The 16,074-nt window shown below is 40.6% G+C and overlaps 2 protein-coding genes across 2 annotated transcripts; both read left to right on the top strand.

Moving 5' to 3' along the window:
* The first annotated feature begins 250 nt into the window (after positions 1-250).
* serac1 (serine active site containing 1) lies at positions 251-7,243 on the top strand. Its single transcript, XM_054747904.2, has 17 exons — positions 251-381; positions 993-1,097; positions 1,505-1,541; positions 1,649-1,791; positions 2,161-2,250; positions 3,474-3,605; positions 3,677-3,798; positions 3,879-4,007; positions 4,101-4,214; positions 5,146-5,308; positions 5,434-5,584; positions 5,687-5,828; positions 5,958-6,058; positions 6,290-6,387; positions 6,536-6,718; positions 6,803-6,946; positions 7,061-7,243. The coding sequence occupies exons 1-17, from the start codon at positions 318-320 to the stop codon at positions 7,195-7,197; spliced, it is 2,055 nt and encodes a 684-aa protein (XP_054603879.1). The 5' UTR covers positions 251-317; the 3' UTR covers positions 7,198-7,243.
* A 1,006-nt stretch (positions 7,244-8,249) lies between these two features.
* Positions 8,250-9,054, top strand: gtf2h5 (general transcription factor IIH, polypeptide 5). Its single transcript, XM_015947217.3, has 3 exons — positions 8,250-8,389; positions 8,581-8,640; positions 8,739-9,054. Exons 2-3 carry the CDS (start codon positions 8,606-8,608, stop codon positions 8,917-8,919), a joined length of 216 nt encoding a protein of 71 aa, XP_015802703.1. The 5' UTR covers positions 8,250-8,389; positions 8,581-8,605; the 3' UTR covers positions 8,920-9,054.
* The last annotated feature ends 7,020 nt before the right edge of the window (positions 9,055-16,074 follow it).

Genomic DNA, 16,074 nt, shown 5'->3' with positions numbered 1-16,074 from the left:
CGCGACCCGACTCCGGATAAGCGGATGAAAATGGATGGATGGATATTTAATCTTACACTAATGAAACATAAAGGTACTATATACTATTCATATATGTATTCTACAAATAAAAGTATTAATGTGAAGTACAAGTGCCACGAAATTAGTAAAACACAACTCATCATAAACCTAAATTTCTTACGAAACGACTAAATCAACAGTAGTTACTTAGATTTACCATTTCTAAGCCTTTAGCAGCGTTTGTTATGACTTGTATGCACGGCTCACGCTGATGACGTGAAATTTGTGAGACAACGTTGTGCTATGTTTATGATCATATGCTGCAGTCGTGGAGGACAGTATTATCGTCATTCCTACATAACCCGTCTTTTAATAAAACAGGTAACTATTTTTTTTGTCACGACAGTGAACTCCCAACCTTTCCGATGGTTAACTTTGTGTGTCAGCTTAAATATTAGTTCGAGCTTTAAAATTTAAAGCTAATGCAGGATTATAATGCTGCTTCCGTTTTTCGTTGGTACAGATTACTGCTGCGTTTTTATGTCAGAGTTTTTTCTGTGTTAGTTTACGTGACAAGGTGTAAAAAGTGGGAATAAAAATAACTGACAGCAAGTGCAGAAGTCGTCCAACCTTTTTAATCCACGATTAGCTAAGTTAGCTATGGTTAGCTAACTGCTGAATGAGGTGATAAAAACTATCAGCTGTCATATTGATCAATGTTATTGCAAGGTTTGATTCAAGTAACTACATAAAACACACTGTCAGTGTTTTGTTATAAAAGTTGATTTTATGAAAAATGTTCTATTAAAAATGATTGTAACGTGAAGGAAGCATGGCTTTGTGTGTGTGTGTGTGTGTGTGTGTGTGTGTGTGTGTGTGTGTGTGTGTGTGTGTGTGTGTGTGTGTGTGTGTGTGTGTGTGTGTGTGTGTGTGTGTGTGTGTGTGTGTGTGTGTGTGTGTGTGTGTGTGTGTGTGGTCTATTAAACCCACAGAGGAGTGGAGGATGTCTATAGCAGCTTTACGTTTGATCCACTGTCGCAGATTGACTTCAGCTGGGTCTCCTGGAGTGAAAAAAGTGTTCCAGTGGAAAGCTTTAAGTAGGTTTTTGCATTGGTCTGTCTCATAATGTCAGCAATCTGCAGTCAATTCCAACCCACCTCCTAAACAAATCTTATTTAGGATGAATTTAGGAGGAAAACCTAACGCAGTGAAATGTAAAACACAATATTTTGTTTAATGAATGAAAACATTTAAAATGAGCTAATAGTGTATAGCTGAAAACTGTGACTGTATAGTTTTAAATACCTGCACCCCGCGTTGTTTCAGTGGCATAAGAATGAATTGTTTTTATTCATCTGTACAATCATTTCAATTTTGGCCCCAAAGTATGTACAATTATCTGCATTTTAGTGTACAGTTGAAACTGCCCCCCCCCCCCCCCCCCCCTTTGAAAACTGAGTTTCAATGAATTGATTAAATAAATTTTCTGTCTCATATAATTTAGGGAAAGTAGCTAAAGTGACTGGTGCAGTTGTTATAGGGTAAGTCTCACATGTTAATATGCAGATTTCTCAAAAACAGGAATTATTTTGCAGATTATGCTAAACTCATTACTTGTGCCTCTGCTCATCTGTCATCCTCTCTCTAGGGGGTGTGTTTTTATTACCTATGAGATGGTTGCGCTAGACAAGGCTGTAACCATTGACACAAGTGCAATCCTACAGGAGAAATATAAATCATACATCTATCTCAGAGCTACAGCCACTGCTGAAAAGAAAAACCTAATTGCAGGTAAAATGTTTATAATATTACTTTTTAGAATAAAAATGACGTGATTATTTTTAATTGTATTACAAATGTGACCTTCCAGTTGGATTATTTCAATTTTCTTTATGTAATCAGACTTTCCACACACAGCAGAGCTGGCATAATTTTGTGTCCCATCCTTCCTTCCTTTCTGCCATTATCCTTTCTGTATATTTGGGTCACTCTGTTCTGTGAACTCACTTCCACAATGCAAGGCTAACATTTTAGCAGGAAACTATCACAGCAGAGAAGCATTTTAAAACCTGCTAGGAGTTGTTTCTGTCTCCAGACTGAATATTACTAAAGTTTTGTGGAATTTGGACACTAACTGTTTCTACTCTGTTTCTGTTGCAGATTTAACACACAAAACACAAAGAGAGCTTCATAAAGCAGCAAGACGGTTCCTGGAACTATCCTCCAGACTTTTCCTGCAATCACTAGATGGTAGGAGATCAAGTTACTTTCAGAAAAACTTGCCTATGGGTGTCTTACAAATAATGCAAAGTGTAACTCTATAGTACATTGTATAAAATTGAAGAGTGGTTTTATTGGTTTTAGAAGCGTAGGAATGTGTTCACAGAAGTAATACATCCATTTTTGTGGTGTGTGTGTGTGTGTGTGTGTGTGTGTGTGTGTGTGTGTGTGTGTGTGTGTGTGTGTGTGTGTGTGTGTGTGTGTGTGTAGATGAGGAACAAGGAAAGGAAACACCTGCCTAAGTCATGAACATCCTGTTTTTAAGTCTCACATATTTTGTGCTTTATTTGCACACAAAATGGGAATTTGACTTTGACCTGTACAAATATTTGCGCAGCAGTAAAGATTCATCTATCCATTTTCATCCACTTATCTGGGGTTGGGGTTGCAGGAGCAGTAGCCTAAGCTGAGAGGCAGAGACTTTCCTCTCCCACTTGGGCCAGCTCCTCCAGAGGAATCCCAAGGCGTTCCCTGACCAGCTGAGAAATATAGAGTCTCTCCAACGTGTCCTGGGACTCCTTCCGATTGGAAATGCCTACAACACCTCACCAGGGAGGCGTCCTTAAGGCATCGTAACCAAATGCCTAACCCACCTCAACTGGCTCCTCTCAGTGTGGAGGAACAGTGGATCTACTCCGAGCCCCTCCTGGATGATCAAGGGACATGCTTGAATGCCTTCTCCAAGTCCACAAAACACATGTGGTATGGTTGGGTGAACTCCCATGCACCATCCAGGACCCGGCGGAGAACTGGTCCAGTGTTCCACGGTCAGGATGAAAACCACATTGTTCCTCCTGAATCAAAGGTTCAGGTATCCATGACCTGTTTGCCATGGGAGACCCTATCAGGGACATAAAGCTCAGACGGCTCAGATCGTTGGAGCACTCAATCCCCTCCACCGCAGTAAGGTGGCAGGCCAGGGAGCAGAGCTATAAAGATGTGTAAAATAATTTCATACTTATATTCTAGTAAAAAAAATTCTTTTTATTTTTTATTCATGAGCTGCAAAACTGGTGGCACAAAGTTTGCTGCCACAAGGTTTGTACACTACCCCTCTAGTTGTACTAAAACCCCAAATCAGAAAACGGTTATTAGTTAGTAATAGTTCCACTCTGAGCCTAGAAGTATTTAATCACTATCTCCTGTTATTAATAAAGCCAGTCAGTTTATTTTTAATAGCGTGTGTTTCTTAGAGCACTTAAGCCATGTGGATGCACACCCATATGAAGTTGCATTATGGGTGCTATTGAAGAAGACTCAGTCAGCCAATAAAGACGTCCGACTGCAGGCTGTCCAGGAGATTGCTGCCAATCACCACTGGCAAGGTAAAAACTAGACTATTTCTAATTACATGAACAAAACCGGTATTATTTACACCTTTTTGTGAATAATCCAGATTACCAGTACCAAACAGCAGCCCAGATTATCGACCAGAGGACAGCAGTGGGCCTGGCCCGAACTCCTCAGGTGGACCTGCGATTCTTCCGACACCCACTTCCACCGCCTGCTTTGGAAGATGTATGTATGTCAGTGAAACTGCAGTATTTCAAACTGCTGAAATTTTACCCCACATGTGTAACTGTTCATGTGTACCTTAGAGTTTGTCTGCAGAGAATGACCTACGCCAGCTGCTGGCATCTCTTCCTCTGTCTGAGGTTGACAAATGTGTTCAGTACTTCACCTCTCTGGCTCTGAGAGAGAGTGATCAGTCCATGGCAGCACAAAGGGTAAATGTTACAATCACAAATAACCAAAACTATCTCTGTGACGTCCTGAAAAGTTCAATTAGTTATTGACATGTGGAATCATTGGTGTTGTAGGGCGGTCTGTGGTGTTTTGGTGGTAATGGGCTGCCCTATGCTCAGAGCCTCACATCTGTTCCTTCAGAGAAAGTAGAAACTTTCTGTCTGCAGGCTCTGGTCCAGCACTCAAAGGTAATATTGTCCATCCACCCATTGTCTGCACCTGCATATCCACACAGGGCCGTGGGGGGCTGGTGCATATCATCAGCAGTCTTTGGGCAAACAGGCCATACAGAAAGACCCCAGGCTGGGATGCAAACCTGGGACCCCCCTGCTGCAAGGTTACAGTGCTAACCACTGTGTTGCTGTGCAGCCCAATGAATAGTGTGATACAGACATTTTTTCTTTCTTTTTACATCTGTATCTTTGTAGTCCTGCATTTTGCAGCATAGCTTGTCACTCAGACCCCAAATTTTGAATTAGGACTCCACCAGACGTTGCCAGTTCTGACTGGCATCCTCTCCCATCACCGAAGCCAACCCATCACCAGGTGGTGGTCAGTTGAAAGCTCCATCCCTCTCTTCACCTGAGTGTCTAAGACATGTGGCAGCAGATCAGATGAGTCGACGACAAAGTCAATCATCAAGCTGCAGTCTAAGGTATCCTGGTGCTAAGAGTACACATGGACACCATTATTCCTGAACATGGTGTCCATTATGGACAATCCGTGACAAGCACAAAAGTCCAATAAAAACACCACTCAGATCATGGGGCCATTCCTCCTAACCACACCTCTCTGAGTCTCGCTGTCATTTCCCATGTGAGCGTTAAAGTCCTCCAGCAGAACACCAAAAGGACCCCCAAGGACTCCAAAAGAGTGGGTAAACTGACCTGCAGTTTGGTGCATATGCACAAACTACAGTCAGGATCCGTCCCCTCACACACAGGGGGACGGAAGTCCCTGGGACCTGTCTGCCATGGGTCACCTACAAGAGACATGAAGCGCCAGACAACTAAGCTCTTAGGATCATCGGACACTCAGTCCCTTCCACCACGATAAGGTGTTATAGCTACGGTTTTTAATCCTCTGTAATTGACATTACTTTCTACATTTGGTCTGCAGGTACAGAGCCACTGTGACCTTATTGTTTCAAATGGGGGTCTACCTCTCCTTCAGAGACTGTACCAGCTCCGGAGGGAATCCCTAAAGATTCAGAGAAACATTGTTCGCATTATAGGAAACCTGGCTCTAAATGAAGGTGTCCACCAGGCCATATTCCAGTCTGGTAAGTGTGTAATAAATCCAAATATGCAATATGTTGTTGTTTTTTATTTGTTGTAATAGTCTCTGCTTGAAAATTGACATTATAATGAGTGTAATCGTGTTTTTTCATCTTTAAACCACCTTCAGGCTGGCTGCCTGTGTTGGCTGAGATGATGCAGTCTCCTCACATCATGCAGGCGTCTCATGCAGCTCGAGCTCTGGCCAACCTGGACAGAGATACAGTAACAGAAAAATACCAGGACGGTGTCTACATCCTCCACCCACAAACACGTGACAAGTAGAACAGCTGTCTTTTGAATTTATTCTCTAGATTTCAAAGCTTTATTCTTCTTCTTCAGTAGAACGCAACACTTAGCTTTGACATTGTGTTCATTTCCAGCCAGCCAATCAAAGCAGACGTGCTGTTTATTCATGGGATTCTAGGAGCAGCTTTTAAGACATGGAGGCAGAAGGACCGCAGTACGTTAGAGGAAGAGAGGGACGCTAAAGGCAGCGATGACTATACAGAGTGTTGGCCAAAGGTAACAGATCCTCAGAATTCTTAGAGCTGCACAAGAAACCAAATATGATCTTTTTTGGACAGATTTTGATGTTTCCTGAGGAAATACAAGCTTTAATTCTCATGTCTTTTTCTTCTTGGTTATCGGCAGTCATGGCTAGCTGCTGATTGCCCAAATTTGAGAGTGCTGTCAGTGGAGTATGACAGCCATCTGAGTGACTGGATGGCCAAGTGTCCAGCTGAGAATCAAAGGTGAAAATTTCTAGTTTATTCACTTATTTGTGGGGGAAAAACAAAACAAAAAAATGGCTAAATAGGAATTGAATCTAACTTTGTCCAGCAATTATCTTATTCTGCATAATTTATCCTACATCCTTACCTTTTATATCGTCATATTAAGTAAATTAAGTTACAATTTCATGTGATTTTTTTAGTAAACCCAGTCGATTGAGTGGAGGATTAGTTGTCTGTTTGTCTTTCCAGGAAGTCGTTGGCCTACAGAAGTCGAGAGCTGCTAAATAAGTTAAAGCTGGCAGGAGTTGGAGAGAGGCCTGTGGTTTGGGTAGCTCACAGTATGGGAGGTACTCTGTCTGTGCTGCCTTTACCACAAACTTGTCAGACTTTTACCCAGATTTCTGCAACAATCTCTTGATCACATTTCTGGCTATGTGCGACTGTTTCAGGAAAAATAATCAATCTGTGCTCTCTGGGATGTGACTCTCCTCTTAGGACTGCTGGTGAAGAAAATGCTGTTGGATGCTGCGGACGACCCAGACTTGCAGGGATTGATAAAGAACACTAAGGGAATAATGTTCTATAGTGTTCCTCACCGTGGCACCTTAATGGCAGAGTACTCTGTGAATGTCAGATACCTTCTATTTCCTTCTATAGAAGTCAGAGAACTCTGCAAAGGTGAGGGCTGTGATCATTCCTTCTAAAATGGCTTGAATTAAATAGTTTGTTGTCTGCAATGAGTCGATGTCTGTGTGTTCAAAGACTCCCCAGCTCTGCGTAACCTGAATGAGGGTTTTCTGAAAATTGCCAAAGAAAATGAAATCAAAGTGCTGAGCTTTGCAGAGACGTTGCCCACAAATATTGGTCCTATGATTAAGATATTTGTGGTCCCAACTCAGTCAGCAGGTATGTAAGATACAGTGGGGAAAAGTCAATGAGCTATACTTTTGATAAAATAATAAAAATCTGTCATCCAGTTTCTTACCTTCTCTTTTTGAGTAATCTCTCGTTTTGTTCCAGATCTGGGCATCGGAGAGCTCATTCAGGTGGATGTGGATCACCTGAACATCTGCAAACCAGAGAAGAAGGACTCGTTTCTCTACAGACGCAGCCTCCAGTTCATCCAGGAAGCACTCCAGAGATACACAAGCCAATAAAAGACATACAAGCACATCAGTAGTGACATTAAATTGTTTACTTGAAGTTTGAGGAACACTGAGTCCTTCCACCAACAAACTCAAAACCCCAAACCTCTTTTTGTACACGTTTACAACCATAATGTGAGATGTTAACAATCATAATGCAGACACATTTATTTCACACACTTACTAACTGTGATAGATAAACCCGAACCTCTGATTTGTTATCTTTTTACATTTTCCTCCCTTATGTTTTCATTTTTACCGGTCAAAGTCATGTTTCGAGTAAACTCATATTATGAGAAGTACCACCATCTTTCCATTTTAGACCTTGCAGCCACAACAAATATATATTTACTTAAAGATGCATTTTTAAAAACTGCTTCTATGTAGTTTTGATCAGAGTAATGGTTGAAATGTTATTTTTGTATTCATTCATTCTACTGAAACGTGTTGTTTTTTGTGCCAAATGGATTATTTGCCAAGCCTTTTTTAAAATGGCCCTGATTTAATATATTAGGTCAACTCTATTAATTTTATTACATTAATTATGCATCACAATGGGCCAACATATACTAGAAATGAGAATAAATCAAATGAATGAGTACATTTGTTGAGTTTGACTTGTCTATGCATTCATTAAATGATGTATTAAAATACTGAATACAACAGAATTGTTAAATGGAAATCGTTTGGTGTTTATTTTCTAACTTAATCTGACAAAAAGTAATTTAACAAGCATCCATTGCAAAATAGTTAAAAACAAATGTACATGTGCAATACTCACACACACATGCATACGTACGCATGTATACATATGTATGTATGCATGTACATACACGTACACGTTTGTTCAGAAATCTTGCATTATAGATCACTTGGTGGAATTGGGCTGGGAGTAAAGCACAGGAGCGTCAAATATTTTTAATAACAATTTTTCAAAAATCACAGTGAAATCGTTATAATATAAGCAGATAATTACGTGAAATGTACCAGATAGCGTGGAAGAACATGTTAAACGGAAGTGGCAAAAATGCGCATCCTTCAATGCTATAGTGGTAGAGGAAGATTGTCCCTGGTTGCTCGCCGTAGATCTTACCTCAATGCTACGGAACTTAGCTTAAAAAGCAGCTGCTGTTGGGTCTGAACGAGTAGTTTTACACGATTTCTTACCAACTTTAGTGTTCTCCCGAACATTGTGGTTGTTGTGGTAAGTTTTAATTAGAACGTTTTGCTTAAAAGTGTTGCAAAATACGTTGTTAGCTTGTTATTTTTAGCTTGTTTACTATTTCTCATGAATTTTCTCTGTACATTAACTGTCCGGTATGAATATGTGTTGTATATGCATACAGTATTTATGTTACTGTCGCAACATTTTTGCACGTTTTGTTTATTTTGCAGACTTTAATCAACTACACCTGTCATCATGGTGAATGTTCACAAGGGTGTTCTTGTTGAATGGTAAGGAACTTCAGAGTGAAGAAAACTGTAAAATTACTTTCTTCTGTAGAAAACTCCTACAATTATAATGTCTTTTTCCTCTCCATGTTCTGTTTCAGTGATCCTGCTATGAAACAGTTTCTCCTCTACCTAGATGAAACCATGGCTTTAGGAAAGAAGTTCATCATCAAGGATCTTGACGACACACACGTTTTTATCCTGGCAGAGGTGGTCCAGACTCTTCAGGAGAGAGTTGGGGAGTTAATGGACCAGAATTCATTCCCCATCACGCAAAAATAACCCTCAGATCTTTGACTTTCCTCTCATGGACTACTCAATTTGTTGTTGTTTGCTTTTGCTTAATAAAATGAGACATGTAAATGTTTTGGTTTGATAAAAGTGGAAGTGATCAATTGGATAAAAAGTTTCTATTTTTGTGGAGTTCTTTTTCACTTGTAGATGGGGAACAAAAATAATCTATTAAAAGTACTTGTTAATTCACACCATAATTTAACCAAATCAGATTTTTCATTTAATCTAGTTCCGATAGAAAAATAGAAAATCCCTTTATCCACAGTGGAGAAATTTGGGTTAAAGGAATATATGTACATATCTAGAATGGCATGCCAGCCTAGCAATTACATTCATGGCAGGAGCAAAATGAGAAAAATATGATAAACAAAACCTCACAGTTACCTAAGGCATTTGAAGAGGTACATTACAACAGAGTAATTATTGTGAGAAAATAATTCAATTGTTGTTTTTATGATATCAGGGATTCAATTAGTGCTTTCAGATAGAAACCAGAGAAGAAATTGACATTTCTCACAAATCTCATAACGTTAATGAAATACTGAGATAATGAGTTTTCCCTGTTTAAAATGTTTTGCCACCTTCAGTTTGTTCTATTGATGAATGAAATGACAGAGATACAGTTATAATTGTGAAAAGTCTAACACTAGACAGTGTCCCTAATGTTATGTTAGGTGGACAGAAACTGCAAATGTACTTTTAACATGTCTGAGGATAGAAATTTTATAAACGAGCAAATTCTACATCCGAGCATTTCAGTAATGTAACACAGTTGTTTCCTCCAGTGGTTAAATGACCATCGGACTGTCAGAGAGCAGCATGGAATGACAGAAAGAACAAGAAATATAAAGACAGCAGTGGTTCAACACAAAGCATTACATTGTTTGTGGAATGGTTTTGCAGGCTCTGGGACCTGATGATACCTGGACCCTACAAAGGTAGTACAGGTAGTCCTACTTCACCAGGATGACACATCTATATGTTCCATTGCCAGAAGGTTTGATGCATCACCCAGCACAGTCTCAAGAGTGGGGAGTACATTTTTGGAGGAGAGCAGTAACTCTCAAAGAGCTAAACAGGGCTGTTGAAGATCATTCACCCATCAGCAGGACCTGTATCTGTGGAAGGAGGAACAAGACGAGTACAGCCAGGTTTTTCAGTTTAAAGTTTTTGGTAACTTTTAATTACCAACTGTCTAGGTTGCTATTGTGCATTTTTTTCTTTCCTTCTAAGTACGATCTTATGTGTTGTCATGTAATTTTTATTATCTGTCAACTAAAGTGGCACAGTAGGTCTTTAAATTAATTTCTGTGGAAATAAATTGGAAACTCGACTACTTTCTTCTACAATCTGCTCTTTAACTGTATTATTTTCTGCTATTTCAGCTGTTAACTTTATTTTTTCTCTCCCCAGAAGAAGCTACAATGATGTTCTGCTGAGCTGTGGTAGCCTCATGTGGTAGCCATCGGCCTGAAAACTGCTGCTAACCATTTTTCCCTCTCCTGATAATAAATTTTTACTTGCTTTGACATTGGATGTGCTACTACTAGTTTACCCATTTAATTATAGATTCACTAGGATAAATACAATGAAGTTAATCTCTCACCAAATAGAATATTTACTTAGAAATCACAATGTGACCATAGAAACACTACTTCGTATATATGTTGTGTGTGTGTGTGTGCCTGCTCTGTCTTCTCCATCCCCAGTGAGTCGTGGAGGATGGCTGCTTATACTGAGCCAGGATTCTCTGAAGGTTTCTTCCTGTTAAAAGGGAGTTTTCCTCTCCACTGTCGCTATATGCTTGCTTAGTATGAGGATTGCTGTATAGTCACTGACACTAATCAGTGACTTGATGCAGTTTGCTGGGTTCCTTATATAGGAAACATTTTTTCTGATTGGCTTAATGAACTGACCTGAATTGGAATGTTTAAGTGAAGTGCCTTGAGATGACTCTTGTCGTGATTTGGCGCTATATAAATAAACGAATTGAATTGAATTTCTGAAATACGACATGATTTGAGAAACTCTGCTTCTTCACATGGTTTTATTTATACTTTTTACATCAATTTAAACTTTATGCAGCACTCATGTCTCCCTAAACCTCAGTTTAAGAAAAAGTTTTCACATGAAGTGCTATTTTTGTATATATTAGTGTGTTTCTTTTTGTAAAAATGACCACACTTTCAATGAGTTTTAATCAATTGGTCTGCTCAGAGGACTAGTTTTTGTCATGTGTTTGCATTCATGACCTTGTCATGAGCGGGTGTTCCACCAAGGCAAATTATTGTCTCACTGCAAAAAATTGATATTTTCACTGATATTTTATAGTGTAAATGCACTGTTCAAAATGTAGTTTGTGTTGTTGCGCCCTCTCCTGGTTGAAAATAAAATGATCAGACGACAAAATGAAAAACTAAAAGCCACATTCAAGAGAACAAACAATGACTTTGAAAGTACTGATCAGAGATTATCTTTGGGTTGATTTTGCAAAAAGATTTGTCAAAACAATTTCTGAGTTACAGATAGTCATCGACTGTCACCAAGGTAAAATTATACTGAAAAGTAGTTTACTCATTACTGAGAGGTCTGTTATGTGAAAAATGTATTAGAATGTGTGTTTGGTGGGGGTGGGGACCCACTTGTCAGGGACTTGCCCAAACCAGCCAGAGACACACTACTCATGAGACTCAAAAACCTCCATTTTATTTTGGAGCAGCTTCACAGGTAACAGAAACTTTAACCCAATCACAGCACAAGACCATCTCCAGAAAACAAAAGACATTTCAGACACACCAGGTTCAACTTAAATAGTGGCTGATCAGACCACTCTACATACAAGAGGGGAACAATTAACATACAATTAACACACACATCCTCACACACACACACAAACTAACCAGTCTAATCAATTCAGGTAACTCAAATAACTAAATCATAATTACAAACTTCCTATCCATAACAGAAAACATCTACATTAAATTTGACACAAGTATAAACATGAATCTCCCCTCCCTTGGGAGTTGGTAGATCCCAGGAGTGCCGATTAGGCTTCCTGAGGAGATGAGCTGCAGGTGTGAGACTCCATGGGAAACTCCAAGTCACTGGTAACTCAAAACAGAAACACAAAATTAACACATACATTCATAAACAGAAGACTGATTGTGTGCACATCAACCAGTCATCCTGGACAGAACACAGAAAACACCACCAGCAGACCATGTCCATGAGGTGACAGACACTGCTGTCACACCACCATTGAGGCTTATGTCAACATTTTTAAGGTCTTTACTTGTTGCTGGTATTTAAATAAACATTTTTACTATGTTGTGCATGTGTATAACAGCTATTGTTGACCAATTTTTATTTATTCAGGGAAGGTAGGCAGCTCAGATAATTACAGGCCCATTGCTCTTGCAAGCATACTCTCTAGGGTTTTTGAAGAAATACCACTGACAAGATTGGACAAATTGATACTGTGTACTGACAATCAATTTGGATTTAAGCCTAAACATCGCACTGATATGCTTTAAAGTAACTATCAAGTAGCTTCAAATACAAAAACTCAACTGTTTTATGTGTTTTTAGATGCCTCCAAGGTCTTTGAAGAAAGAAGAAGAAAATATCATTTCTACAGCGCCTCTCAAGATAAAAATCACGAGGCGCTTGTCATGGTTCTGCCTTCTCTCTGCCTCTGCTGATATTTTCCCTTCATTGTTTGCAGGTGAGCGTGTTGGGGAGCAGCAGCTGCAGCCGCAGCTAATTACCATCAGCCTGGCCAGAGGATTTAAGGAGCGGTGCTGCCACACCTCAACGCCGGTTGATACTCTACTGTTGGGTACATCTAGCCACGTCCTTATCTGTGCCTTGACTTTAAGACTCGTTTACCTGAACTAACCCAGCTCTGCATTCTTGTCTGTACCAGCCGTGGATTCCCTCCACCTGCCTGAGGTGTGATTTAACACAGTTCAGCTTCCCTGGCCTCCTGCTCTCCACCGCTCACCTGCCTTCCTGGATCCAACATCTCCTCCAGTGACCATCTCCTCCCTGCATCAACCTGACTTGCCTCTCCCTCCTGCCCCTTGTCCTGCTCAATTCAGTAAGCCCGTTCCTCATGATTATTCATCTCCTGGTTCTCAGTTTCTAATCACTCTCACCGTTCTCAGTCGGAGTTGCCTCGTTTCCTGTCCCGTTTGGATCAGCACCCTCAGTTTTCGCTTTGTTTTCTGTGGAGGTTCCTCCAGCCATTTCTCAGTGTTGGTATTATTTAAATATATTTTTCCACACGCTGGTTTATTATTTCATTTTGGCAATATTGTAAGATGTTTACTAATGGGTGCACACATTTAGTAATTTATCTTACACATAGTTTTTTTTTATCATTAACTATTTTCATTTGTATTCTGAGATTGGATGAACTGGCAGAGAGAGGGGACACGCTCAGTGTAACTCCATGCAGGAAGTGGAACATTCCATCTGGCTCCTGGAAGCAGGGAGCTTGATAATGAAGAAACCAGAAACCAGACGTTCTGAAGCTCTATTGAGTTTACCAGATTTTGTTAGGATGTATTAGTTAAACTTTTTTTTTTTGTGGTAGTTATACTTTGTTGACTTAGTTTCCTAGGTTTATTTACTGTTTGTCTTACTGTTTCCCCTGTCTCTCCCCTCCTCGTTGTCTGTAGGCTAGCCTGTGTGTATAAATTCCCCTGTGTCTCAGTTTGAGTCTTGCTTGTTACTTTTAGTTAAGGTTATTTTTGTGGCCATTTTTTCCTTTGGGCCCTTTTTTTTAATTCTTTATAAAATAAATGGAGAAGATATTCTTTTTAAACCATTGTCCTGGAGTTTTACTGCTCGGTCCCTGACAGTTGGTGGCAGAGGTGGGATCTTCCAGTTAAAGGACATTGGTAAATAGATTCTTCCAATTTTTTTTTCTTCTTTTATCCTGACAAATCTACAATGAAGGGAACCAAATCTGGTAAAATCAAGTCAGCCCCTTTAGAGAGAGAGAGAAGCACAGACAGAGGATGGGAGTGAGGACTGTGGAGCTGCTGCTGAAGAGGAGGATCATGGCAGAGAGCCAACAATATCAGACCTGGCTGGCATCCTTCAAGCTCACATTGGACGACAGGAAGCCCGTGAGGTACAGTGGGAGAAGGAGATTATATGCCAGGATCAAAGATTTAAAGATCTTCAACACCAGTTCAGTCTGTTTCAGCAAGAGTTTCAGGCCCAAACCTCTGCTGGCTTGCTACATGGAGAGCAAGACCACGCCCGCTTCTCTGCAGGTTTGGGGCCTGCAGACCATGAGAGGCCTCATGAGTATGCTGATTGGGATGAGGTGGAACCGGAGCCTGCACCACGCTGTTCAAAATCAGGTGACTCGGTTTCTGTTCATCCTTCCTATAAAGAACCAAAATTGCAAAAGCTAAGTGAAGAGGATGACATTGAGCATTTTCTTATAACTTTTGAAAGAATAGCATGTGCATGTAGATGGCCGAGATCTGACTGGGCATTCCATTTGATTCCACTATTGACGGGTAAAGCCAGAAGTGCTTATGTACATATGGATGTGGATGCATCAATGGACTACGATCATGTTAAAGCTGCTATTTTGCAGAAATATGAAATAAGCAGTGAGACTTATCATCTGAGGTTCCGTTTGCTTCAAGTTGAACCAAATGAGTCTCCCAGAGAACTCTTTGTGAGACTAAAGGAGCTCTATGGGAGATGGGTCAGACCCAGAGGTAAGACCATTGATGAAATTAATGAAACAATAATCCTTGAACAGTATTTCAGAATGTTATCGCCAGAACTCCAAGTTTGGATCAAGGAGCGTAATCCAAGGGACGCAGCAGAGGCAGTTTCTTTGGCAGATGCGTTTGTGGCAGCCCGTCGAAGGAACCAGTCATGGGCTTACAAGGCGATGAGAAAGGATTATACCCCTGTGCCAGGTAACACCAGTCTGACAGGAAATGTTGGTGAGCCATGTGGAAGGGAGAAATATTTTCCCAGCCAAACAAAAAATCTGGGGCGGGAACCTGTCATTTGTGTGGGAAAGAAGGCCACACAAAACCGGTGTGTCCACAAAATCCAGCTAAACTCTCCCAGATGTGTTTTGTGCCCAGAGGGAACCATGCCCCAAACCCAATGAACCAGCTGTTGGTGGAGACCACAGTGGAGATAGATGGACAGAAAGTTAAGGCTCTGATTGACACAGGAAGCACCCAGTCACTGGTTCACCGCAGGTACGTCTCACCAGCTCACATCTGCACTTCTGAAACAATACCAATCTGCTGTGTGCATGGTGATGGAAAAACGGTATCCAACAGCGGATGTCTATAAAAGTGCAAGGACATGTGTACCTATTAAATGTGGGTGTCATGGACAGATTACCATTTCCTGTTGTCTTGGGGAATGATTTACCAGTTGTCACTGACTTGATTAACGATCCTAAAATGTGCAATGTGGCAATAACACTGTCTCAGTTGAAGACTCCAAGGGAAGATGATCCTAGTTTGAGAGCTTTACCATTTTTTGGGGCTGAGATTGAAGCAGGCCCAACTAGAGAACAAAAGTCTCGTAGGCATCGCAAACGGGACAAATTTAAACACACAACAGTGTCCACTCTGTTACCTGAACCTGAGGTACAGCTAAGATTTGAAATTCCTGACAACATTCTTGAGCTGCAGCATCAGGATGCAGGCTTGGCTGACCTTATTAAGGGAGCTGAAGAAGGTGGGACTGCAAAGGAATTCTGTTTGCAAAATGGCATTCTTTATAGACAACATGGAGAACTGAAACCGCTTGTGGTACCTAGAGCAGCCAGAGAAACTGTTTTATCTTTGGGCCATTCAATTCCTTGGGCTGGCCACCTAGGGAAAAATAAAACCTTAGCCCGTATCCAACAGTATTTCTACTGGCCGGGATTGTACAGAGATGTTGCCAGTTTTTGCAGGAGTTGCCCTCAGTGTCAAAAAACATCAGCCAGATTCGCAGCAAGAGCTCCTCTACAGCCTCTTCCCATCATAACGACACCATTTGAACGTTTGGGGATGGACGTTGTGGGCCCAGTGGAGAAAAGCAAATCACGAAACCGATTTATGTTGGTTATTACTGATTATGCCACAAAATATCCAGAAGTGT

The sequence above is a fragment of the Nothobranchius furzeri genome, chromosome 2, assembly GCF_043380555.1.
Source record: "Nothobranchius furzeri strain GRZ-AD chromosome 2, NfurGRZ-RIMD1, whole genome shotgun sequence".
In the NCBI taxonomy this organism is placed as follows: Eukaryota; Metazoa; Chordata; class Actinopteri; order Cyprinodontiformes; family Nothobranchiidae; genus Nothobranchius; species Nothobranchius furzeri.
The sequence above is the reverse complement of the archived record's forward strand: the minus strand, read 5'-3'. Positions and strand labels throughout refer to the sequence as shown.

Excerpts from the sequence above, each read along its gene's own strand:
- serac1 (XM_054747904.2), top strand. The coding sequence starts at position 318 with ATGCTGCAGTCGTGGAGGACAGTATTATCGTCATTCCTACATAACCCG. Across the intron at positions 3,606-3,676 it reads TGCCAATCACCACTGGCAAG|ATTACCAGTACCAAACAGCA; the intron begins GTAAAAACTAGA and ends TGAATAATCCAG. Across the intron at positions 5,829-5,957 it reads ATACAGAGTGTTGGCCAAAG|TCATGGCTAGCTGCTGATTG; the intron begins GTAACAGATCCT and ends GGTTATCGGCAG.
- gtf2h5 (XM_015947217.3), top strand. The coding sequence starts at position 8,606 with ATGGTGAATGTTCACAAGGGTGTTCTTGTTGAATG. Across the intron at positions 8,641-8,738 it reads AAGGGTGTTCTTGTTGAATG|TGATCCTGCTATGAAACAGT; the intron begins GTAAGGAACTTC and ends GTTCTGTTTCAG.